This window comes from Halichoerus grypus, chromosome 9, assembly GCF_964656455.1.
Source record: "Halichoerus grypus chromosome 9, mHalGry1.hap1.1, whole genome shotgun sequence".
Lineage (NCBI taxonomy): Eukaryota > Metazoa > Chordata > Mammalia > Carnivora > Phocidae > Halichoerus > Halichoerus grypus.
The window spans coordinates 2,925,064-2,949,599 of NC_135720.1; the positions used below are offsets into that span (position 1 = coordinate 2,925,064).

At 52.1% G+C, this 24,536-nt stretch overlaps 1 protein-coding gene across 12 annotated transcripts in view; it reads left to right on the forward strand.

Annotated features, from left to right (window-relative positions):
* The window catches only part of RPS6KA2 (ribosomal protein S6 kinase A2), a 344,404-nt gene that overhangs the window by 274,227 nt on the left and 45,641 nt on the right, over nucleotides 1–24,536 (forward strand). For all 12 annotated transcript variants that reach the window (XM_078054474.1, XM_078054478.1, XM_078054476.1 and 9 more), the window contains 5 exons: nucleotides 3,491–3,597; nucleotides 6,411–6,448; nucleotides 8,822–8,964; nucleotides 15,440–15,510; nucleotides 18,905–18,993. In XM_078054474.1, the coding sequence (XP_077910600.1) occupies nucleotides 3,491–3,597; nucleotides 6,411–6,448; nucleotides 8,822–8,964; nucleotides 15,440–15,510; nucleotides 18,905–18,993 (448 nt within the window). The remainder of the gene's footprint in view (nucleotides 1–3,490; nucleotides 3,598–6,410; nucleotides 6,449–8,821; nucleotides 8,965–15,439; nucleotides 15,511–18,904; nucleotides 18,994–24,536) is intronic.

Below are 24,536 nucleotides of genomic sequence, written 5' to 3' on the forward strand. Positions count from 1 at the left end.
ATGCTGTGAGTGTGTGCATGTGGTGTGCATACTGCGTGTGTGAGAGAGTGTGGTGTGCATGCTGTGAGTGTGTGCATGTGTGCATACTGCGTGTGTGAGAGAGTGTGGTGTGCATGCTGTGAGTGTGTGCATGTGGTGTGCATACTGCGTGTGTGAGAGAGTGTGGTGTGCATGCTGTGAGTGTGTGCATGTGTGCATACTGCGTGTGTGAGAGAGTGTGGTGTGCATGCTGTGAGTGTGTGCATGTGGTGTGCATACTGCGTGTGTGAGAGAGTGTGGTGTGCATGCTGTGAGTGTGTGCATGTGTGCATACTGCGTGTGTGAGAGAGTGTGGTGTGCATGCTGTGAGTGTGTGCATGTGGTGTGCATACTGCGTGTGTGAGAGAGTGTGGTGTGCATGCTGTGAGTGTGTGCATGTGTGCATACTGCGTGTGTGAGAGAGTGTGGTGTGCATGCTGTGAGTGTGTGCATGTGGTGTGCATGCTGTGAGTGTGTGCGTGTGGTGTGCATGCTGTGAGAGAGAGTGTGGTGTGCATGCTGTGAGTGTGTGCATGTGGTGTGCATACTGCGTGTGTGAGAGAGTGTGGTGTGCATGCTGTGAGTGTGTGCATGTGGTGTGCATACTGTGTGTGAGAGAGTGTGGTGTGCATGCTGTGTGTGCGTGTGGTGTGCATATTGTGAGAGAGAGAGTGTGGTGTGCATGCTGTGAGTGTGTGCGTGTGGTGTGCATACTGTGTGTGTGAGAGAGTGTGGTGTGCATGCTGTGAGTGTGTCCGTGTGGTGTGCATACTGTGAGAGAGAGAGTGTGGTGTGCATGCTGTGAGTGTGTGCGTGTGGTGTGCATGCTCTCGGTATGTGTGAGAATGTGTGTGTCTGTCAGTGTGTGTGCTGTGAGTGTGTGCGCTGTAGGGTTTCCATGGTGTGCGTGGGATGTGTGTGCATGTGAACATGTGTGTGTATGTGCATGAATGTGTGCATCTGTTTTAAAGAAGTCACACAAGTGACGGAGAAGTGATCTGTTGTCCTTGTAAGATCATAAGCAAACAGGTGCTTCCGGCGCCGGGAAGCGCGCCGACCCCCGTGGGGAGCAGACGAAAGCAGAGGTGGGTTTAGAGTAGCAGCTGGGGGACTGTTTCCCAGTATGTCACCTTCCGTCGTGGGAAGGTGCTGTGAGCACGCTGCCCACACGTCCCGGGAGGTGCTTCCGGAGCATCTAGTCGGGTCTTCCCACGGGAGGGGGGGTCTCCGTGACCGCTTCAAGCCTGGGGCTTGTCCTTGACCCCACAGTCCTGATATGGGAATTGTCCAGACTGTCACCCAGGACAACACGACAGCTCTCTGGCCCTAATTGATGTGAAGAGCTCTCTGCTTCATGGCGTGGAGGAAACCAGCCTTCTTCCTGCCTGAGGCGACAACAGCACTGGGCTTAAATCCCAGCGGCTCTGAGCAGTTCCTTCACACGGAGCCGACGGTGATGAAGGCAGCCACGCGTCGGACGGCACCTCGCCCAGGTCTCCAGTCCCTCCGGTGCCGCCTTACCCAGCACAGCTGGGGTGATTTAACTGGGACGGTGTGTTCAGACTGCCCTCTCCCCTTCTCTCTCCCTCCCACTTTTTGGCCAGGAGACCCTTCAATCCTGCATGGACCTCCAAAGTGAGCAACAGATCAAAGTGGAGCAGGAGGGGGCGTCCCAGGGCCTGCGGGCTGCTCTCTCCCTCCGGTTTTTAAGGGTCCCTCAGACAACGCACACTGGTGCAGTGAGCTCCCTTTATACAGGCTGAAAGCCCAGGGCTGGAGGACTCAGATCCCACTTCCACAACCAGCCGTTCTGGAGCAGGTGTCTGTCTGGTCCCTGCTTGTGCTCACATGTTCCCAGAGGGCAGAACTACCGGCATCTGCCCGTCTGCCGCCTGCTAAGTACTGACTTCCCTTACCCTCTCAGACCACGTGGGGTTTGGTTTCGTCCAGTGTCTGGCACCACACACCCTGTCACAGGTTTCTTGACCAAATGGCAGCAGTAGTTAGCAAAAAGCCCCGTGTGACCTCCCGAGGGGAACGCGGGTCCCCCCGACACCTTTATTTCAGGATAAAGGTAAAGTCATCAAGTGTGGGCACAGCAGATTCTCAGAAACGACGTGGGACAGTATCCTCCTCCCGTCCTCTCTTTCAACAAGGCCGTTGGACAGCATTCTGCCGTGTGTGGGTCACTGTCCTGACTTCCTTCAAGGACGCACCTCATGGGGTGTTTCACTTCTGCACACTCTTTGTCACTTGGACTTGGGGACTATCCTGAGATTTGCCCTAAGAACTGGACAAGTGGATAAATACGGTTGCACTCTGAGCACGGACCTGCAGACAAGCCGTGGTGGTTATCCAGAGAGAAAAAGTCAGATTCGAGAGAATATGACAGCTAGCCCACAGACTATGTTGACCAATTTAGAAAAGAAACGCCCCGCCAGGAAGGGCGCCTGTTGAGCACGGGAGAGAGGACAGGAGGTTCTAAAGGCCAGAAGGGTCATGAGGGTTGACAGCTCCCAGAGGTGACCGCCCAGGACCACAGGGCGTGAGTCCCGGCGCCGATGGAAGTGCCCCTTCTGTGGAATGGATGGGCCCCACCTGCACCAGCCTGACGTGGTCACCGCCCTCTTCCCCAACGGCCCTGATTCTAACTCTGTGCGTCCCAGGCAGCCCGCTGAGTCTGTGTTGGTTCTTCCTGTGTCTGTGTTCAGAGAGAGAATTCAGTCATCATACACAATTCCAGTGTCGGTGACATTGATTTCTCATGGTGGATGTAAAAACTGGTTTGTGCTAACAAATCTGCCTTTCTAGAGGGTGACTTTAAATATTACACACTGATTCTAACAAGCGCGGGAGGAACGGAAACGTCCCCCAGACGATGGCTTTGAAGGGTGCTGGGCGCCTGGCCTGGTGAATGCGTCAGCTCGCCTGAACCAGGATGCCCGACTCGTGGACCCTGACGCCCACGGGTCCCTCTCAGCCAGCCTCCCCTGGCCCAGGTGCCTCACGGACTCTACGCCCTGTTCATGTTGTTTTGCTAGAACTCGGCCCACTTTGGGTAGATGGAAGGGAGTGGGGACGAGATCCCGGATACGTTCTCAGTAGCCCTTCCTCAGCCCTTCGGGGTGTCGCTTCACATCCGAACCGCTCATATTAAAATATCAAGCCCAGAGCTCCGTGATTCCTGGAGGCGAGGAGGAGGAGGAGACTAAGTGCTCCACTTACGGGCTAATTAACCATCTTTGTAGGGGACTGCTCTTCTGCCTTCACTGATCTCCAGACTAGAAAGAGAGCTCATTTTTCCATTGTGAGAGCCAGCAGAGTGTTACGGGGGAGGGGAGCCTGTGATCTTCCGCAGAGCAGGACTGAGCCCAGTGCACTTTGCGGGGCTGACTCATGATGTTCTCTGGCAGAGTTCTTCAAAACAAACCAGCCACAGAATAAGCCAAACAATCTTGTTCTCGCTTCCTAGGTGATGTTCACCGAGGAGGATGTCAAGTTCTACCTGGCTGAGCTGGCCCTGGCTTTAGACCACCTCCACGGCCTGGGGATCATCTACAGAGACCTGAAGCCTGAGAAGTAAGTGAGGACGTGGTAGGACGCCGCCTCCACACCGCCCTTCTTGCTGCCCCTACCGGGCGCCGCTGCTCTCTCTCTGATTCCCACGTGGGTGCACAGCAGGGGGTAGGCTGGGGCCGTCCTCCTGCGGGCACCCCCACGCGGGTTCCACCCGCCCGCCCCTGACACCGTGCCCACGCAGGCGTGGCTGCTGCTGATGGGTACAGGCCCTTCCCGGCAGCGCCTCTCACCCGATCCTCGTAACAACGCTCTGGCGGAGGCCGGGCCGGGGCCCCTGTCCCTGCTGTCCGGGTAAGGCTGGGCAGGGAGGGGGTTCCTGCCGCACAGCTGCCCGCTCTCCCGCCGTGGGGAACTCCTCAGACGTGCACCCCGACGCTAGCTTGCCTCTCCGCTCTGGTCCCTTTGGGGCCGTCCTCTGCAGAGCCAGGAAGCCTCCACGACTCCAGCAGGCCACTTCCAGGTGGCGAGTCAGACGAGCCTTCCGGAGAGTTTTTCTGAAAGACAGTAGCGCCAGATTCCCCAGATCTTCCAGTGAGCTTTTGCATGCCTTTGGCAAAGATCATCTGTAATATTTTAGGATATTTTAGCTATCCTCAATTGAAAGATTAAAGTCCCTCCAAAATCACAGTTTCCTCTTCAGGTTTTTTTCGTATATTCTGTGTAGAGTGGACACACAGCAGTGGCCCACATGAAGAAGGAGGGATCTAGTGGGCGCTATTTTAGGTTCAGGAGGACCGCCTGGCCGTAGTCCCGAAGGCAAAGTCACGATTTTCTCACTCAGTATATTCACTGCCCCGTGAGACCATTCGATTCCACGCACCGAGGCCGAGGCCCACAACTGCCCGTGGTAGAGCCTGGTGGGACCCCCCAGCTTTGGGCACAAGGCAGCCCGTAGCCGTGGGCTGACTCATCGCCGAGGGCTCAGGAAGCGGGCTTCAGCCCGTGCTCCTCGGCCTTTCCTCTTTCATGGACACCGAGCTGAGGAAAAGACAGCTCCGCTCTGCTGCCATTTTTATTGGATGTGGTGGTCTTTTATGGGAAACGTCTGGGCAATGTTGTGCCCATACAGGAAGGAAAGTCCGTTTGTCCCACACCAGCGGGACGCGCACATCTTGCATGGCTTTGACGTGACGACCCACAGTAGCTCGCTCCGGTCGGACATCACAGGCTGCACACCTCAGTAAATGTCTAAACAATCGCAGAAGGCCCTGTCGTCAGCGTCCCCACGGAGAGAACAGGATCCGATTAAGTGCAGCTGCCTCCCTCAGCGAGCGCTCGCCTGAGGCGGGTCCCAAAGCCGTGAGCCCCGGGCTCCCGTTGGGGCGTGCTCCCTGCTTCGCTCTCTCCTTAAAGGTCAAAGGGATCTTTACAGTTAAAAATAGTAATATTTAATCACAGAGTTGAAGAAAGAAGATTTTGTTGTCAAATAGAGTGAGTAGGGGATTCATCTGGAAAGCTGCTCATTTCCAGGCAAAGATTAAGTCTAACTGAAAAGCAAAGATGAAAACGTTCACCTCTTTCATGATAAACTGTCATCTTAATGATGCGCTGTAACATTTTCCTTCACATTTCAATAAAATATTGGTCTTTTTTTTTTAATCCCACGGCAGATGTTTTTAACTGTGGCAAGAAAAACAGTAGAAAATGAGCGTCTCAGCCTTTGTAAGTGTGCAGCACGCACTCACATCTCCGGGCAGCCACCAGCGCTGTCCATCTTCCAGACTCTCTGCACCTCACAAAACTGAAACTCTGTCCCCATGAGATGCCCACTCCCCGCTGCCCCGCCCCTGCCCAGTACTGGCACCCTCCACCGTCTGCTTCTATGGCTCTGACTGCTCTAGGTCCCCCTTATAAGTGGAACGTATGTCTCCTCGTGGTGCCTGGTTCACTGCACTCGGCTCCTTGTCCACAGGTCCATCCACGTGCTTGCGTGGGTCAGGATGCCACTACTCTGCCTGTTAAGGCAGCCGGCCTTGCTTTGGTTCCTCGCCATTCTCTTCCTGGTCTCTTTAAGGCTGGCCTGGTACCCCCCAGGAGCTGACGGAACAGGACTTAATTACAGCAAAAAAAAAAAAAAGAAGAAGAAAGAAATGGAAGACAGAGCCCTGGGGAAGCCCGAGGGCTGACAGCCTGGAAGAAGGGCTTCCTCAAGTGCTGGCCTGCGTCCGCCCTTGCGGCTCGCCCTCTGCCCTGCAATGAGGAGCACCCTCCCCCGGCAGAGCTCGGAAGAGCAAGGCGGACACTCCCTCTAGGCCGGTGCTCCAGGTGTCAGGCTCTGGTGGGACAAAGACACCCGGTGGGACAGCACCTGTGATGAGGGGCAGCCTGCCGAGCCCCAAGCCTCCTCGATGCTCAGGCCCCAGGCATCCCGAGAGGCAGGTGGGGCTCATAGAGGGGTGATGGGGAGAAATAGTGGGCCTCTGGCCGTTGAGGGCCTGCCTGGATAGGGAAAAATTCAAGAGGCTCCAGATCTCCACAGGCCAAGACAATCCTGGACCCTCTCAATCATGTTCTTCATGCGGGACGGTCTGAAGGGTTCCTGAACCTCACTGTGGGCTAAAGAAAGTCTCGAACCTGCAGGTCCCAGCTTTTGCCTGGTTAACCCCAAGCACTGTGGATCTGAATCCACTGGTGACGCAGCAGAAGCTGCTGACTGGGGAAGCAGTAGATCCCGAAGCCCACGTCTGCACGTGGCAGGCGACCCCCACGTGGGGACTGCTGCCCAGGCCGCCCTGCTGTGCCCCCCGAGGTCTGCACACCCCCCAGGTGAGCAGGCCTCCGGTCAAGCATCTGTGTTCTCCCCTCTCTTTCAGCATCCTGCTGGACGAAGAGGGACACATCAAGATCACAGGTTTGTAGAGGACGGCGTCTCCCGGTGACTTCACCTCGGCCCTGGTAAATGTGGGGAGCAGCTCAGAGCCCAAGCCCTCCTAGCACCGGCATGTGCTGGTGGTGTTTCTGATGTGGCTGAAGCTTTCAGAGAGCTCACTTATGTTACGTTGGTGTGCATCCTCACAGCCTCTAGAAATGCTCAAACTTTCCAGGTCCCCTTCCTTCCCTCTCTCCTGTCCAAAGAAACTTCCAGCACCTTCCCTGCAGGCTCTCATCCCTGGCTGTCTGTTCAAGAATGATGATGCACAGTACTGATGTGGGGCAAATATCGGTGCTCTCTCGGGAGCACATCCCCACACTCTGGTGCCCTCCTGCCTTCAGGGACCACGTGTGAATGCACATGGGAGCCTGCCTTCCTACTGAAACCTCACGCCCGTCCCGTTGCCACCCAGTTGGAGCGACCTGAAAACACACACCCCAGTTCCATGGCACGCATTGTATTAATTTCCCCTTGCTGGTGTCACGGTCACCACAGACTGCGTGGCTTCCAGTAGCACACCTGCTCATCTTATCGTTCGGGGGGCTCCAGAGAGCCCGTTCTGCTGCCTTCTCCAGCTTCTAGGAGCTGCTGACATCCCTCAGCTTGTGGCCCCGTCCTCCGTCTTCACGGCCAGCAGCACGGCCTTCCCTAATCTCTGTGACTCTGCCCCCAAATCCGCATAAGGGCCCTTGTGTCACCTGGCCCACCTGGAAAATCCAGGACAACCACCCCATCTCACGATCCTTGGCTCATCACTCCTGCAGGACCCCTTTGACCTGTGAGGTGACCTCCTCACAGGTTCTGGGGCTCTGGGTGATGGCATCTCTGGGGGCCATTCCCCCACCAGCTGCCCTGCTGACCTGGTTCTGCCTCATGTCCATACGCGCCCATTCCTGCGTGTCCACCAGTTTGCTCTTCCTGAACTAACACTCTCCTCTCCTCCCCTAGAAGCTTGTCCCTGCTCGGGGTGCCTGGTCGACCCCTGTTCTTACCTCAAAGCTTCTCTCAGCACCCCTTCTTCCCTACTCTGTGGCCCCCACGTGGCCCCGCTGCCCCTCACTTGCTGGCCTGCATGCCACCATGCCCTGTCTTCTCAAGGGTGGGTTTACCCTGTCTTCGTGGATCCCCAAGACTTGGCGGAGCGCACATAGTAACTGGCAATAAATACTGGTTAAATATTTTCACAGGCTTGTTAATGTTCAAAGTTCGATTTTTAAAAGTCATGAACTTATATACCAGACCCTGATTACCCCTTTCAGCGAACCTTCAGCCCACCCATTCCTGACCTGTAATGTCATGCCATCAGGGTCACGTGGCATGCGGTGGAGATTTACGATTCTGTTAATACTTCAGACGTGTTCTCTGCCAAATGAGGAACTGAACGTACCCTATAAAAGTCACACCTGTGCCTTGTGCCTGGCAGCTGGAATGCGTATGGAGCTACGTGTCCAATTTATCTATAATATGACAGAGTTTGGGCTTTCTCTGATTTAATAATCATAGATTATATTATTATTATTATTACTATTATTAATCATGACCCCAAGTTCATAATATGTGATAATTTGCCATTTGGGCCAGGCACAGATTACAAACAGCCCCCTCCCAGACTCTGATGTGTAAAGCAAGCCACTTTGCTGCAAGTGAGCAAACCCACCCGTGGGCGTTTGATGTTCTCACTCAGCACGTGGCCCTGGACGGAACTGATGGATATTATCCTTCTTCTCAAACATGCTGAAACTGAAGGGGTGCCCTCATCTTAGAAGCAGTGTGTTCCCTGTGTCCTTCAGTCACTAAGAGCATGAACACACAAGCTTTGGAAGAAGGTAGAACGGACTGAGGATTTCTTGGAGGAGGGAGAGGGGAAGTGCTCACGGCAAATGCTCCACAGTCCTTATCAGACTCTCCTGTCTTCCCTTTGTGCCTCACCTCCAGGGACTTCCTTCCCCAGTAGCCTTCTGCCTGGACCTCTCTTCCAGCCCTTTCCTTCAGGGCTACCCCTCCCCTCCCATCTCATCCCGGCCCCGGGACCTGGAGCATCAGCATGCCCGGGCCACCTGCTGGGCCTCGTAAACAGCAGGGCTCCTGGGACTTCTCCTGTCTCGGCGAAATACAGCTTCTCGATACTGTTACCAGGCCCCCCAGGCTTTGTAGATCCCTGAAAGACCTTGAGCTGGGGAACGCACCACGTGGGGGCGTGAGGACACTTGCTTCCGAGGGGGGTGCCGTGGCCGGGACAGAGCGGGTTGAAGTCCCATAAATGACGTGGAAGCTCGCGGGTTGGGGGTCAGCATGGAAACAGTCCTGGTGCCTCTCCGACTGAGGCAGTGCCGTGTGCTGTTTCACTTTCAGATTTTGGGCTGAGTAAAGAGGCCATCGACCATGACAAGAGAGCGTACTCCTTCTGCGGGACGATAGAGTACATGGCTCCCGAGGTGGTGAACCGGCGGGGACACGCGCAGAGCGCCGACTGGTGGTCCTTCGGCGTGCTCATGGTAATGGTCCTCCCCGTCCGCGGCGGCATCCCTTGTCGCTGATCCCCAGCACGCGGTCCCATCCCCAGGTTGGCTCAGAGGTCCAGGAATGAGCAGGGGAAACAGTGCTTGAAATGTGGATAGGCAGTGTGTCCCCAGGTGACCCACGACAAGGAGGCCACCATTTCCTGCAACCTCCTCCTCTGCCCATCCCAAATTCCCATCCCCAGGAAACAGAACTGGGATTCAGATAAGGACACAAATGCATTTAGAGTCAAACCTTCTTTATACTTAACATTTTTACAGGCTGAGCATGAAGATTTTAAGGGATGCAGTGATTTTCATATTAAAGACATTTCTCTTATGTCAAACACAAAATCCTTCTACTTAGTTACAAAAATTAACATGAGCCAAAATACACATGGACTGAGATGTTTTTACATCTACATCGAGAAACTTGAATTTTCTTTAGCTCGTGCGCAGACCCAGACACCACCTGGCCTGGGGGATTCTGTAGTCAGAGAAGTGGTGTTGGCTCCCTGTCCCCAGATGGTCCTTCCTCTCCCTTCCTCCTACCCTGTCCCTCCGCCCATCCTCCCAGCCAGCACTGTGCCCGTGGCCTTCCATGCTGCCCATGCCCTCAGCCCAGATCGGACTTCTGACGCTATGGAAGGTCGCTCAGCTGGTGTGAGGCCCAGCCCTGTGCATCCCCAGCCCAGCTCCCTGCGTCCCCAGCCCAGCTCCCACGCATCCCAAGCCCAGCTCCGTGTGTCCCCAGCCCAACTCCTGTGCATCCCCAGCCCAGCTCCCTGCGTCCCCAGCCCAGCTCCCTGCGTCCCCAGCCCAGTTCCCTGCGTCCCCAGCCCAGTTCCCGTGTATCTCCAGCCCAGCTCCCATGCGTCCCCAGCCTCAGCTCCTATGCATCCCCAGCCCAGGTCCCTGCATCCCCAGCCCAGCTCCCTGCGTCCCCAGCCCAGTTCCCGTGTATCTCCAGCCCAGCTCCCATGCGTCCCCAGCCTCAGCTCCTATGCATCCCCAGCCCAGGTCCCTGCGTCCCCAGCCCAGTTCCCATGCATCCCAAGCCCAGCTCTGTGTGTCCCCAGCCCAGCTCCCATGCGTCCCCAGCCCAGCTCCCTGCGTCCCCAGCCCAGCTCCCTGCATCCCCAGCCCAGTTCCCGTGCATCTCCAGCCCAGCTCCCATGCGTCCCCAGCCTCAGCTCCTATGCATCCCCAGCCCAGGTCCCTGCGTCCCCAGCCCAGTTCCCATGCATCCCAAGCCCAGCTCCGTGTGTCCCCAGCCCAGCTCCCATGCGTCCCCAGCCCAGCTCCCTGCGTCCCCAGCCCAGCTCCCTGCATCCCCAGCCCAGTTCCCGTGCATCTCCAGCCCAGCTCCCATGCGTCCCCAGCCTCAGCTCCTATGCATCCCCAGCCCAGGTCCCTGCGTCCCCAGCCCAGGTCCTGTGTGTCCCCAGCCCAGCCCCCTGCATCCCCAGCCCAGCTCCCGTGCATCCCAAGCCCAGCTCCGTGTGTCCCAAGCCCAGCTTCTGTGTGTCCAGGCCACCTGCCTTGCCACCACACCACTTGCCTCACTTCCTGGCTGCGGAGGCCCTGGGCCGTGTCTGGAGGTGGGGTTGAGAGGTGTCTCCTGGGGAACCTTAGCTTGGCTCAGTCTTGTGTCTTCTTTGCACTTTGACAAGTTGCTGTTATGAGTCTGTCATCTTATGTTGTGAATTCCCCCCTCGGAGTGTCTCCCCAGCACGGGGCATTTCCTCAGCACCCCCATGACCTTCTGCGTGGATTCCCATCACAGACAGCAGCGGCCATGCTCAGTGAGCTCTGTGCCCCGTGGGGATGACACAGCTGTGGGCTCCCCAGCCTAACCTCCACCTGGGGTCCCCTGCCCTTCCTTGTCCCGAAGCTATAGGAATGCTCTGGAGTTTGGGGCATATCATAGAGGTTGGTTCTTGGCTTCTCTGAAGGAGACCTGGTTCCAGCTACTGTCTGGCATCGTTGACACACCAGGGACTGTGGGTACTGGGCATTGCTTTGAACTGGTGGCATCATTTCAGTCGAAAGGACCCCGCGTTCAGTGTCTCACAGCAGCTGGCTCTAGCACGGCTGTTTTACTCAGCGGCAGGAAGCGGAGGGCCTGTCAACGACGGCAGAGTACGTCTCGTGGCTCTGAGTTTGAGAGGCACCTACGCATCTCATCTGAACCAAAAATCCACGTTATGTGGGAAAGATATCGTTCTTTCTGGTTACAGAAGTGGAAATAAGGCTCTTCGGTGATTGGTTTAAGATCACATCATTGTTCTAAAGCCACATTCTCATTTCGTCCTGCCCACCAAACCCTTTGGCCCCAAGTGGCAACCATCTTGCAGCCAGATGTCAGGATCCCTGCGTTCAGCACTTCCTTGGGCAACACCAGGAATGACTTCCAAATTGCCATTTGCAATAGAAGGATGGATCTGGTGTGGCATTTAGTGTCGTGTCTGAGCTCGGCTTCGGGAAGAGGTCAGTTGAGAGCATGTTGTGTTTACAAGGTGCCCTGCACTGGCTTTGTTGAAGAGGGGGCAGAGCCATGGAGGGAGGGCCCGAGGAACGGTCTGCACCCTGGAGGGGCTTGCTGCCCATCCCTTGCGTTTCTCCACTGAGGAACTACACCCGTGTCCTCTCATGGTCCCCAAGTGCCCTCCAGAGAGCCCGTATGAAGACACCTACATTCATGGTGGAGATCCTTGTCCTTGAACAGAATCGAATGTCTGAAGTTAGGTACTTGTAACTGGAAAAGAACGTAAGCCGTAGTGATGGTGTCCGTTGCAATGGTAGGTCCCTAACATCTCCACACTCATCTGGAACTCAGTCTTCAGGAGGAGTTGGGGTTGTGTTTTGTGGGTGCTTTAGAAACATCTCCTGAATGCCAGGTCACCTGTGAGACCACCTGAGATTCTTCTCCCATTCTTTGCCAGCACTAAACGTGTGTGGATGTTCACACGCAAGTATCTGTGTAAATTGTTTGTACACTGATGCACACATATCGCTGGCTCAGGGCTCAGGCGCCGCCCCTGGGAAAGGACACAAGGACCCGAGGCTTCCTCCTGAGGCTGCTGAGAGGAGCAGATCAGCATCGACCTTCGAGTGCTCGGAGCAGGGCTGGTGCACAGTGAGGTGGGGACTCGTCTGTGCCCCAAGCACCCTGACACCTGTGCACAAACATAAATACACCTGGTGAGGAAAACCCAGCCCTGCGCACCCGGCCCCGGGGACTGCTGCCATCTCAAACGGTCCATTTCGTTGTAGGATTTGTGCTTGTCTGTTTTCAGATTAAGGTGTAACTTGCTCTTGAGTTCTTCTGTAAGAATGTTGATCGACCGAATGAACTTGAATTGTAGGCTCCCTGCTATGAAGTGTCCCCCTTACAGAGAAGCTTCTCCTTCCGCTGCTCGCAGCACCGCTGGGCCTCCTCCTGTGTCATTGCCCCAGGGCTGGCCACTCGCTTCAGGCTCGTTGCATGTCCCTTTAGACAGGGCTTTCAACTGTTGAGGTTTGGGGCTGGACAGCTCTTTGGGTGGAGGCTCTCCTATGCACTGTAGGATGGGAAGTGGCGTCCCTCCCTCTACTCAGTAAACGTCACTGGCACCAACCCCACCAACCTCTCCAGTCCTGACCATCAGAACTGTCCCCAGACACATCAGAATATGTATCTTTCTGGAAATTTCATAAGCACTCACAGTGAACTATACCCGAGTCTCTTCGGGTTCCCTCTGCACATTTCCACGGCCGACCTTGGAGCTCCCTTGTGAATGCATCCCTTGGGGTACCCCCAGCACTTGTGCTGGACCATGAGACCCCACGGCAAACCATGGTTTGTATTAGTTTGCCCTGGAAACCTTGGCCAGTCTCAGTCTTGTTCAACACCAGACCGAAACTCCTACTATATGTAATGTCCCAGGAAAGCTCATCAGAAATGCCCTGATTTAATGAGATACTTAAATACTGAGAAATTTCTTGATGAGAACAGTAATACCGAAATGACCTCCTTTGTCCCCTTGTGATAGAAAGGGAACCCTTAAAGGGGCTGGAAGTGAAGCCAAAGCAGAGAGACACGTGTGGGTTGAGAAAATACATAGCTTCGCCATCATCACCACCACCATCATCATCTTCATTCCCTGAACACCCACGTACGCCACTGTGTTGGGTGTTCCTAAACGGTTCAGGATTTCCCACTGTGTTGCATGGGGAAGAACAATGTAGGAGGAAGACGAGCAGGCTGGAGGGGGGGAAACACAAAGAATGTGGCTCCTGGGAGTCATAGGCAAAGCTAAGAAGTAATCACTAGGCAGATGTGTGCAAGTTGCTGGTTGATTCATAATAGATACTTACATGATGCACAGACCTTAGGATGGGCTCCATTTTTGTACCAATGACTAATAGCTTTCTGGTTTCACGTGGCCTAAAAGGCGTTTCCTTGAAATTGAATTTCATTCATAGTAGACTCAAGAAAGAAAGGAGGGAGGGGAAAAAAGATAGAACCAAAATAGGAAGAGCATTTTCTTTGCTAATATGATTCTATTTTAAGACCTATTTCAACTTCCAAGATCAACTTATAAACTTTCCTCCTATTTTATCAGATGGACAGCTCATCTGCCAGAGCATTCTACCTTTCAATTTAGTTGTCTGTCCACTTTCAGATTCTCTCGGGGACTCTCTTACTCCCAGTGTTTATGACTTACATCTTGACTGGTCGCCTGCGGTCTGTTCTGTGCGCCCGCACCAGACGCGTGAGCACGGGACAGACGGCAGGTGGTGGTTAGTATGGTAGAGCAGCCTTCAAGCATCACAACAGGCAGGAATTTTTAAATTTCTTTTAAAATTTTACTTTCAGAAAGCAAACCAAGAGTATTAATAAAGGCTTAACTACATTCATTTCATTAAGTTTGTAATTTCGTTCCTGGTAGCACACCATCAGGATAACTCCAAATCTTAGGGAAGCTTTTATGTACATTTCAGTATTACTTATAATAGCAGGAAATTGGAAATGCTCTAAGTGTCCAACAACAAATAAACATATTTTGGCATATCCACATATAAAGTGATATTAGGAAGATTTTATAATCAGCATGGAAGTTTTTATCTTATTCTGTGAAAGGTGAATATATAAAACCATGTTTTAAAAAAAAAAACAGCTTCAAGAAAGTACTAGAAGGAAATAACAAACATTAATTCCATCTTTCTTTGAATAATGGGGTTATGGGTGATTGTTTTGGTCTTTCTACTTTGATGTATTTCCCAGGATTTTCATAATGCAGAGGAAAAATACTATAGGATAAATTTTAAAGGGACAGAGACACGCCATCAAAATCAAAACTAAGGCAAATTTAATAAGATCATACAAAGTCCTGCACTGAGGCTGTTTTCTTATACAGTAGACCTTTGAACAACATGGGGATAAGGGGCGCTGACCCGAAGGTCGTCGAAAATCCACATGTAACTTTTGACTCCCCTCAAAATTAACTGGTAATAGCCTGGTGTTGACCAGAAGCCTTACGATAACATAAACAGTGTATTAATCCGCATTTTGTACATTATATGTACCACATACCGTATTCTTACAATAAAGTAAGCTTGAGAAAAGAAAGGGTTATTAAGAAAATCGTAAGAGAAAATACATTTACAGTATAGGACCGTATGTATCGGGAGAAGACCCATATATGTGGTGGGTACCTCACACCCGTGCTGTTCACCCCTGTGTCATTCAAGGCTCAACAGTAATTTGAAATCACACGAAGACACGGCCCGGGACGGATGCTGAGGCCCATTTCAGTTAGATTCAGTGTCCTGTGTTCAAGGACAGGCTGCTGCCCTAGTTGCTTTCTTCCAAACGGGTCGGTGTGCACGTTGTGGTGGGGATGCCGTGCGATTGCAGACCTGCCTCCTGGGCCCGCGTCGTCAGGGCTTTTGTGTGAGAGAGAAATCCTTGCTCGGGGAAGGCTGACCCTCAATCCTGTCTTTATCACAGAGCCCATCCTGGCAAAGGTCCGCTTACTATTTTTGGTGTGTGGCAGCCTGTATTGGAGGCATTATTGGTGCCATCGTGTTTTCACCAGATGTTACGGATGGACTGAAGTCATTCTGCCCTGGTCCCCTCCACAGCACCCACCAGAGAAGGACGGGTCCTCAACCAATCCCATAGAAGCTGTGCAGTCCGACCGCCGTCCCTTCACGTCCCCCTTTGCGTCTCCACCACACTCAGCCCCTCTTACCCACTGCAGACTTCCGGTGTTTGTCTCTTGTCTGCCTCCCCACTGAACTGTGAGCTCCATGAGGCCGTTCTGGTCGCTCATGTACACAGCGCATGCTGGCCAGCATCTATGCTTCATGCATCAGGATTTGGAATGGATTAATGAACGTGGTTGCATTTTGCCCATCCAGGCTCTCTGCTATTACATCTGGTCAGTCTGAACACTCACTCTCCCTGTTCTGTGTTGCTCTGCAGTTTGAGATGCTCACGGGATCTCTGCCGTTCCAGGGGAAGGACAGGAAGGAGACCATGGCCCTCATCCTCAAGTGAGTATGAAACACTTACCCTTGGGCATCCGTCCTGTACTCCTTAGCACCTTCTGATAGCAAGAGCTTCCATCTTGGAAACCCAGATCATTGAGTAGGCATTAGCAATAACCATAAGAAGCATTCTTGGCATTTTAATTACAGTGGGTAGAGTGAATGGATCGCTGAGTGACCCTGATGGAGTCTTCCACCACAGATGACATGGAAAATTGCATATGTTGCCCAATGACAGGGATTTTAGAAATGGTGATTAGTGACCGTCACAAACAAAGTACAGATTCAGAAGGGCAGAAGGATTTAGGGGCTCCAGAGAGAACGCAAGAGGAGGGGTCCCCTTTCTTTCTCTACCTCTTGACCCCATTCGTGCAGGCGCCCAAGCTCTCCTCCCTGACGTTGGCAGGAATCATGTTACCCATGAGATTGAATACAAACAAATTTTCTGTTCAATTCTCAGAAAGAATCATTTACCATGCAAATGGATTTTGCTCTTAAGATCCTAGAAAGAAGTCTAAACCCAGTGCTGGTCTTGCTATAACACCTTACATGTGAGCAGGCTCCATCTAAGCATGATGTCAGAAGGGAGAGATCTGGGAGGAATGTGGATGGGAGTAGGGCAGCGGCTGGGGAACAGGTAGACCCCAACTCCAAATCGAGGTCCCCCTACTGTGCGAGGACATGGACTCCTGCCCCTGAAGGACAAGCCATAAAGCTGCTGGTGCTCATGACCAGCTCTCTCAACACTGCAGATGGACTTTTATAAAAGCGAGAGGAACCTAAAAAGCTTAAGTTTTTGTAGGTTACCCCATTGTATAAATGGAAGGATAGAAATTAGTGGAGGAAACCCATAGAGAGGATTTGAGCGGTGTCTTCCGGCATCAGGTGACCTTCATTGTGGCTGACATATGTGGCTGCAGTCTGTTATTTTGTGTTGGTTATCTCTGTTTCTCTTAATTTTAAGGGGGAACAAGATCTTTACTTTTTCTAAAACTAGAATAATTCCCTCCAGCTAATCCTAGGTGTGGACTTCTGAATGGGCAGCACCAAACTGTGGTCCGATGGATCCTAAAGCATGATCTGAGGACCCCTGGGGGTCTGAGACCCTCCTGGGGCCTTGCAAGCTCCTCCTTTCCCTGATTTTTTTTTTTTTTTTTTTTTGCAGTTATTTGGATAAGTTAGATTACTGGATTTTATTTTATTTATTTTTCATCCTGATAAGTACCCTCTTTAATCCCCTTCACCTATTTCCCCCATCCCCCCACCCACCTCCCCTCTGGTAACCATCAGTTTGTCCTCTATAGTTAAGAGTCTGTTCCTTGGTTTGTCTCTCTCTCTCTCTTTTTCTTTGCTCATTTGTTTCATTTCTTAAATTCTACGTACAAGTGAAATCATATAGTGTTTATCTTTCTCTGACTGACTTATCTCACTCAGCATAATACTCTCTAGCACCATCCAAGTCTTTGCAAATGGCAAGATTTCATTCTTTTTTATGGCTAAGTAATATTCCGTTGTATATATAGATCACATCTTCTACATCCATTCATCAGTCAATGGACACTTGGGCTGCTTCCATGGTTTGGCTACTATAGATAATGCCACTATAAACATAGGGGTACATACATCACTTTGAATTAGTGTTTTTGTATTCTTTGGGTAAATACCTAGTAGTGTCATTGTTGGATCATAGGGCAGTTCTATTTTTAACTTTCTGAGGAACATCCATACTGTTTTCTAAAGTGGCTGGACCAGTTTGCATTCCCACCAACAGTGTAAGAGGGTTCCCCTTTCTCCACATCCTCCACATCCTTGCCAACACTTGTTGTTTCTTATGTTTTGGGTTTTAGTCTTTCTGACAGGTGTGAGGTGACATCTCATTGTAGTTTTGATTTCATTTCCCTGATGATGAGTGATGTTGAGCATCTTTTCATGTGTCTGTCCACCATCTGGGTTTCTTCTTTGGAGAAATGTCTGTTCATATCTTCTGCCCATTTTTAAAATTAGATTATTTGTTTAGAGGGATGTTGAGTTGTATCTGTTCTTTATATATTTTGGATACTAACCCTTTATCAGCTATGTCAGTTAAAGATGTCTTCTCCCATTCAGTAGTTTGCCTTTTAGCTTTGTTGATTCTTTCCTTCACTGTGCAGAAGATTTTTATTTTGAGGTAGTCCCAATAGTTTATTTTTGCCTTTATTTCCCTTGCCCTGGGAGACACATCTAGAAAAACGTTGCTAGGGCCGATGTCAGACCTTACTGCCTGTGTTCTCTTCAAGGATTTTTATGGTTTCAGGTCTTACATTTAGGTCTTTCATCCATTTTGAGTCTATTTTTGTGTATGGTATAAGAAAATGGTCAAGTTTCATTCTTCTGCATGGTGCTGTCCAGTTTTCCCAACACCATTTGTTGAAGACACTGTCTTTTTCCCATTGGATATTCTTTCCTGCTTTGTCGAAGATTAATTGACCATGTAATTGGGGGTTTACTTCTGGGTTTTCTGTTCCATTGATCTATGAGTCTATTTTTGTGCCAGTGCCATCCTGTCTTGATCACTACTGCTTTGTAATATAACTTGAAATCTGGAACTGTGATGTCTCCAGCTTTGTTCTTCTTTTAAAAGATTGTTTTGGCAATGTGAGGTCTTTTGTGGTTCCACACAAATTTTAGGATTATTTGTTCTATTCTGTGAAGTCCCAGATTTTCTTCATAGTATGGCAACATATTGAACATAGAGGCAAGATAAGAGGATCTGGCTGTCGGGGCGTCTGGGTGGCTCAGTTGGTTGAATGGTGGACTCTGGTTTTGGCTCAGGTCATGATCTCAGGGTCCTGGGCTTAAGTCCTGCACCGGGCTCTGCACTCAGTGCTGAATCTGCTAAAGTTTCTCTCTCCCTCTCCCTCTGCCCCTCTCGGTCCCCCATGCACATGCATGCTCCCTCTCTTCTCTCACTCAAATAAATAAATCAATCTTAAAAAAAAAAAAAAAAGGTATCTGGCTGTCTCTCATCTAACCCAGAAGAGACTCCCAAAATGTAAACAATAGCACTCTTCTAGCCAAAGCCTTTGTTGTTATTTTGGAAAACATAATTCAGTTCCATTAAAAATGTTACTTCTCTTCATGGGACTTTTATTGTTTATTTTTAATGTTTGTATTATTTGTAAGTGAATTATTAAATAGCTGTTATAAAAATTTCTCCCGTAGAACCCATATAAACAATGTAGGTTGCTGCCCTCAATGACTTCTAAAGTGCCAAAGAGCCCTAAGACCAAACAGTTTGGGCACTGCTGCTCTGGGTCATGTTGATTTGGTCTGTCTGTTCATGCTGACCGAGCAGGGTCCCAAAGTGCTGGAGAAAACTCTGGTCATCCTTCTCGTCCCCAACTACAACGCTGTTTTGCAGAGCCAAGCTGGGCATGCCACAGTTCCTCAGCATGGAAGCCCAGAGTCTGCTGAGAGCCCTCTTCAAACGGAACCCGTGCAACCGACTAGGTAAGAGCCCCACGCACCCCGCAGACCGCAGGGGCTGCCTGCGCACCCCGCTCCACTCTTGTCTGGCTACACGTTTGTCCAAGTTCACTGAAAGCGAAGGTCCTGAAACGGGTGCAAATATTCTCCCGTGTCCCTGCGATAAGGTTCTCCAGAACACAGCCGCTGGCCAAGTCTTGTAAGCTGTTTTCTGAAAGTCAGTGTTTACACACAAAATGGTAACACTTTTTCCTACTCATTTCACTTCCCTTTTAGAACCCCATAAACTAAGGACAGAAGAGCTGAAAGCTGCTTCTTATTTAATCCCTCTTAAATTAATAAATCTCAACATATATTAATATCAAGATTTACATGAATGTTAACTAAGTACTAATCCATTTTCAGAATAATTCTTTACAAAGGGTTTCCCCTAGTTGCTTTTCAGTGGTGCTTCTACAAATGAGTTGTCGTGTAGACCTCCCACAGGTCACACAGCCGCTGAATCGTCCTCGTCCACTCGCGGGTTTTCATCCCTCATTGTCACGGGCGCGCATGCCCAGCGTAGGGACGCGAGGTCGGTGACAAGGTGTCTCCACCATGGCGCAGGTGACGTCTCGGCTGGGTAGTTCTTTCTTGTGCAGGACCGTCTTGCACTGTAGGAGGTCTAGCAGCATCCCTGCTCTCTCCCTAGATGCCTCCCTCCCCCTGCCGTAGTAAACCGAACTGTGCCTAGACTTGCCCCGGGGACGACCCCCCACCCACCCCCATGAGACCCGCTGCTCTGTAAACCCTGGCTGGAGAGACGCCCAGGATCTGTCTAGTCGCACAGATGAGTTGCTACAGAGTCTGGAAAACGCATCCCGTGGTGGAACCTGTACCCATTTTATACCAGAGCAGGTGTCTGCAAGGGGGTGTGGGGAGAGCCCCATGGGTCCAGCTCCTGACACCCCCCTCACATAGGCCCCTGGATGGTACCTGTTAAAATGACTGTTGTCAGATGACACTGATTAAAACCAGTCAGTGTGATAACTGCCCCAAACAGAGCCCCAGAGGCCGGGCCCTAAAGGCAGGGACTGCTCACTCTAGCTAGAGGCCTCCCCGGATGGCAGCTCTGGTCACTGGGCTGCCAAGCCACCAGGGGCCAGTGGGGACGGCAGGGAGCCTTGGGGTCCAGGATGGGGTGCACAGCGGTCTCCACAGTGGGTTTTGCACCATGCTGACATGCAGGGGCTGATGTGGCATATGTGGGTTTGGTTCGAGATCTGGAGGAACGTCGAGAGCTAAACAGAAGTTCCTCCACCTTGTTGTTACTGGGCACCTCAGCAAAGTCCCAGATGGGACCTAAAGGCACCAGCCAAGAGTCATCATGGGCCCTCCTTGTCCTGGCTCTGACCGAGGCAAGGCCAGGGCCCCGATTCTGAGAGACACAGCTCCTGCAGGTGCCCGCACCCCGCCCTTTCCTTGGGGGCTCCCCTGCAGGGTCCCTGGCCGCATGTGCCTCCACAAACAGCAGCTCAGGAGAGCCAGAGAAGCCCGTCCTCTCTCCACATTGACGGTCTCCCTGTATCCGCCCCAGGGCCACCACCTGCAAGGCCCTCCTCTCACCATGGAGCCACCCTGTCCTGTGGGTGGGGATCACGCGGACAGCGGGAGAACTGGGCCCCAGGAACACAGACGGGGAATAAAGGGCCTGCGTCTGCCCCTCCCTCCTGGAATTGCTGTGTTGTTGCACTTTTATCAGATCCCGTGTAGCCTGGCCTGGGGGCCTCCCCGAGAGAGCAGACCCTCCCCTTCATCGCTGTGCTTTCTGGGGAGGAGGTGGGCAGCACTTCTTAATGAGAGCGCATTTTAAGGCACAGAACCAAACAGTAAATGTGTCCCTCAGTTCAGTTCTAAAAGCCACACAAAGATCATAATTGTTTGCCTATTTCTGAGCTGACTCTCCTGATCATGAATTAATTATCTATCATTAATGTCTCCGTCCGTGTGGGACTAACACCAAAATAATCCCTCCCTGTCCAGGGCCAGCCTGTGGTGCAGCTTGGCCGGTCTTAACCCACAGAGATTTGCTCGTGAGAGAGGTATATCCCAAAGAATTACTTTTAGTTGCAAAGTACAGAACACTTAAGTAACTTAAAATTATTTAACACAATTTAATTTTTCAAACTGCAGTTTATTTTTCTTACAGTAACAAGTCACATGGCAGTAGAGGGTTGTAAGCATTGACTCAGCAGCTGAACCATAGTTATCAAAAGCCCAGATCTGCTTATCTTTTTAGTTTACCATCCTTAGTTCATTGCCTTTTCATCCTCATGAGTGGGGCCTTGTGATTACAAAGTGGCTGCCACAGCTCCAGGCATCACATTCAGTTGAAAGGAGGAAATGGATGAGGGCAGCTGCATCTGTCTCTCTTTTCAAAAAGGCAAAGCTTTCCCAAAACCCTGGGACTTCCCTGTACTTCTTGCTGACTAGAAACTGTCGCATGGCACTTCTAACTAAAAGGAAGGTGGGAAAACAAGGATTGGGATACAAGGAATAGGAGATTGGGAATGGTTGTCTTATTAGCCAGCCTCCAGGGTCGGCTGCAGAGGTCTTCAATAAAGGATGAGCCGATTTGAGGGAGGTTTGGTGCCCGGCCTGCCTTCCTCCAGTGCCTCCAACCCTATTTCTCACCCCTCTCGGCAGATCTTAGGGACCCGTTAGTTAGGAAGGAGAGGGACTGTATAGTATGTAATCTAGAAATAATACACACCCACATGGGGTTCCCCGGTGCTTTCTAGGCTCTGGCTCTGGCGACAGAGTGGAGCAGAACCATGGTCCTCGCTCTCACGGGGTCTTCAGGGCCGCCGGAGAGATTAGCATTAGCCAAGGAAGCGGCAAACCGAGAAAGAGAGAGGTACATGGCAGAGCTCATCGGAAGGGGAGAGAGGTTTGCTGGAACGTGGACAATGGCAAGTGTGAGCCAGGAGAGGGGGAGCTCGTGAGGAGCACCAGGTGGAGGAGCACTGGGCAGAGGGGTGGAGGGCGGCGATGCCAGGAGTGCATCCCGTCCAGCACTTACTTGCTGAGTGACCTCGAGCAGATGTATGCACCTCTCTGAGCCGGTTTCCCTGTCTGTGAACTGAGGGTGATGGCCGTGCCTACTTCATAGTGTGGTTAGAAAGACGTAAAGAGCTAGAACCGTGTCTGACACACAGGACACAAGTCCATAAGAAGGCAGAGATAATTGGTGCACCCAGATCCGTGGTGGGGGATCGCGTCTAGACCTCTTGGTCACGCTGCTTCCTACTAATCGGAATGTTTTAGTTCTCTGCCACGTGGTTGTGGGACGGAGTGGATAAAAGTCATCTGATGCACAAGTACTGGGAAACTGCAACTCCAGTAAAAACGAAACAAACTATGGTTTTATGGGATGCATTTTAGTTGATGTTGTTAAACCTTGTCCTGAGATCATTGCAAAAAAGAAAGAGTGTTTGACCTGTTTCTGGAGAGCCCGGCATTCCTTGGCAGGAAAGCATTCAGGTGACCTGCCGGGTCCCGAATTCAACCGGAAGGAGGGCAGGGCCTCTCCAACCATGGAGAAGAGGAACTCTAGCCCTGTCGCCCTCAAAGGGCTCCTTCCACCATGTTTCCCCAGTAACCTTGCCCACGGCTGAAACTTTTCTTTCGATGCCGAGTTTGTGCTGTGAAGATCTGTCCAGTCTCTGCCTTGTCATTCTTGGGTGCCAGCAGAAAATCTGGGCACGTCGTGAACTGTGCATGCGTGAGCATGTGTGAGGCGTGGCGCCTCCTCTCCCGGGACGCTTCCCTCTAGGACGAGCCCCGTCGGCCACCTGTCCACGCCCGTGGGAGCCTGGCTGTGAGTCTGACCTCCCCGCAGGGAACCAGACTCAGAACAGAGAAATGAAGACATTGGGCACATCCATTCACTGAAACACACACCAGAGAAGAAGCAATTCCGACTCGTCTCCTGCAGGAGCTGAGGAAGTCACTCTCCTTTCAAATATCCTTGCATTTGCTGGAGAGGATTTGTCACCGTGCACCAGATGAATATGACCAGGGGAGGGGCCGTGTTTGTTCTTCCTCTGTTCTGGAAAAAGGAAATAATTTCCTATATAACCTATTCCTTTGTCTTCGAATTTAATGTCACAAAAATCATAGTTCTCGAACCCAAAATATCATTTTCTTATTTAGTTTAAATCATTGATGAGCGAGAAAGATGGGCTTATCTCATTAAGTGTATAGATGATCATCTTGGGAGAGACTGGCCCAGTGGAGCCCACAGCAGGCACGGACGTCGGCCCATCTGTGGCTGAAGACTGCCCTTCAGCTAATCTCTAAAGGGAATCATCATGCACCTCTCCAGGAGCTACTGGCCATCCCTTGGGAGTCCTCACGACAGAAGACGTCCAGGCTCAGCCTAAGGAAGAAACTATATTTGGGAATATTAGTGACACGACTTTCCCCAGGGAGGCAACTGCATCTACTTGCCCAAAAATCTTTTGCCATAAGGAGGAAGATCACGTTGAGTAGATGAATCTTGATCTGCATAGGCAGCTGGATTGGAAGGCTGGGTCCTCCCCTCCGTTCTGTTTGCTGTGAGCCTTAGCCCTAAAATAGCCCCTGGGCCATTCAGGGGGCTCAGAAGGCCTCGCCCCAATGCCTATTGTCACACGGATTTGTATCATGACCAGGTCACCTTCAAATCAGCCAGAACCTCTGTCTCTGGAGTCCTGCCCTCTTGAAGAGCCCCCAGCCCTCCAGCTGACCCCAGGCACCCAACCCCTGGAGGCCGGGCCAACGTTGGTGCTGGGAAACAGCAAGCCACTTCCACATCCCCCTGCTCCCCTCCCGGCGCCTCCCCTCCCACCGAGTCCCCTCGGAGGCCAAGGCCCAGCACCAGCCCTGCAGCCCCGCTGCCCAGCTGCCTCTTTCCCTCCCACGGAAGGACATCAACGCAAGAATTTCGGAGGGACACGGTTCAATCCATGGCACCCTCCCAGGGTGTGTGCACAGAAGCGGACAGCTGGAAGGAAGAGCAGAGATGCCTTTGGTTGACCTCTTACCCTTTGCAGATGAAGAAGCCGAGACCCCTCCCCCACACGACTTGCACAGGCCCCTGGCCTCCAGGTCTAAAGCTGGCCCTTCCGCCTCAGCGTCCCCCGAATGTCCTCACCTCAGAGTCTCAATCTCACCCAGCCACTGACTAGAGGTGCTCGCTGCTTGGTAAACGTGCTGTGAACACCTGAGCAGGTGCCAGTGACGCGGGTGAATGGTGAGGCGGCCTCCAAGGGGGCGTCCCATCCACAGCTTCTGCCCTGCGGCCTCCGGGCTAACAGGCAGAAGGCTGCAGGGGCGGGGCGAGCAGAGCTGGTAGTCCTGGAGGGAGGGGTGGAGAGGGAGGAGGGTGGAAGCTGTGGGGGTGGAGGCAGCTAGGTAGACCGGATGGGAGGGGAGGAAGAGGGAGGAGCAGGTTGTTTTCTGCGCAGGGAGCAGTGAGCTCGAGAGTCTTGGAGTGAAATTTGTGTCCATTTCGACTGTGACAGCGTGCGGATGCACGGCAGCTG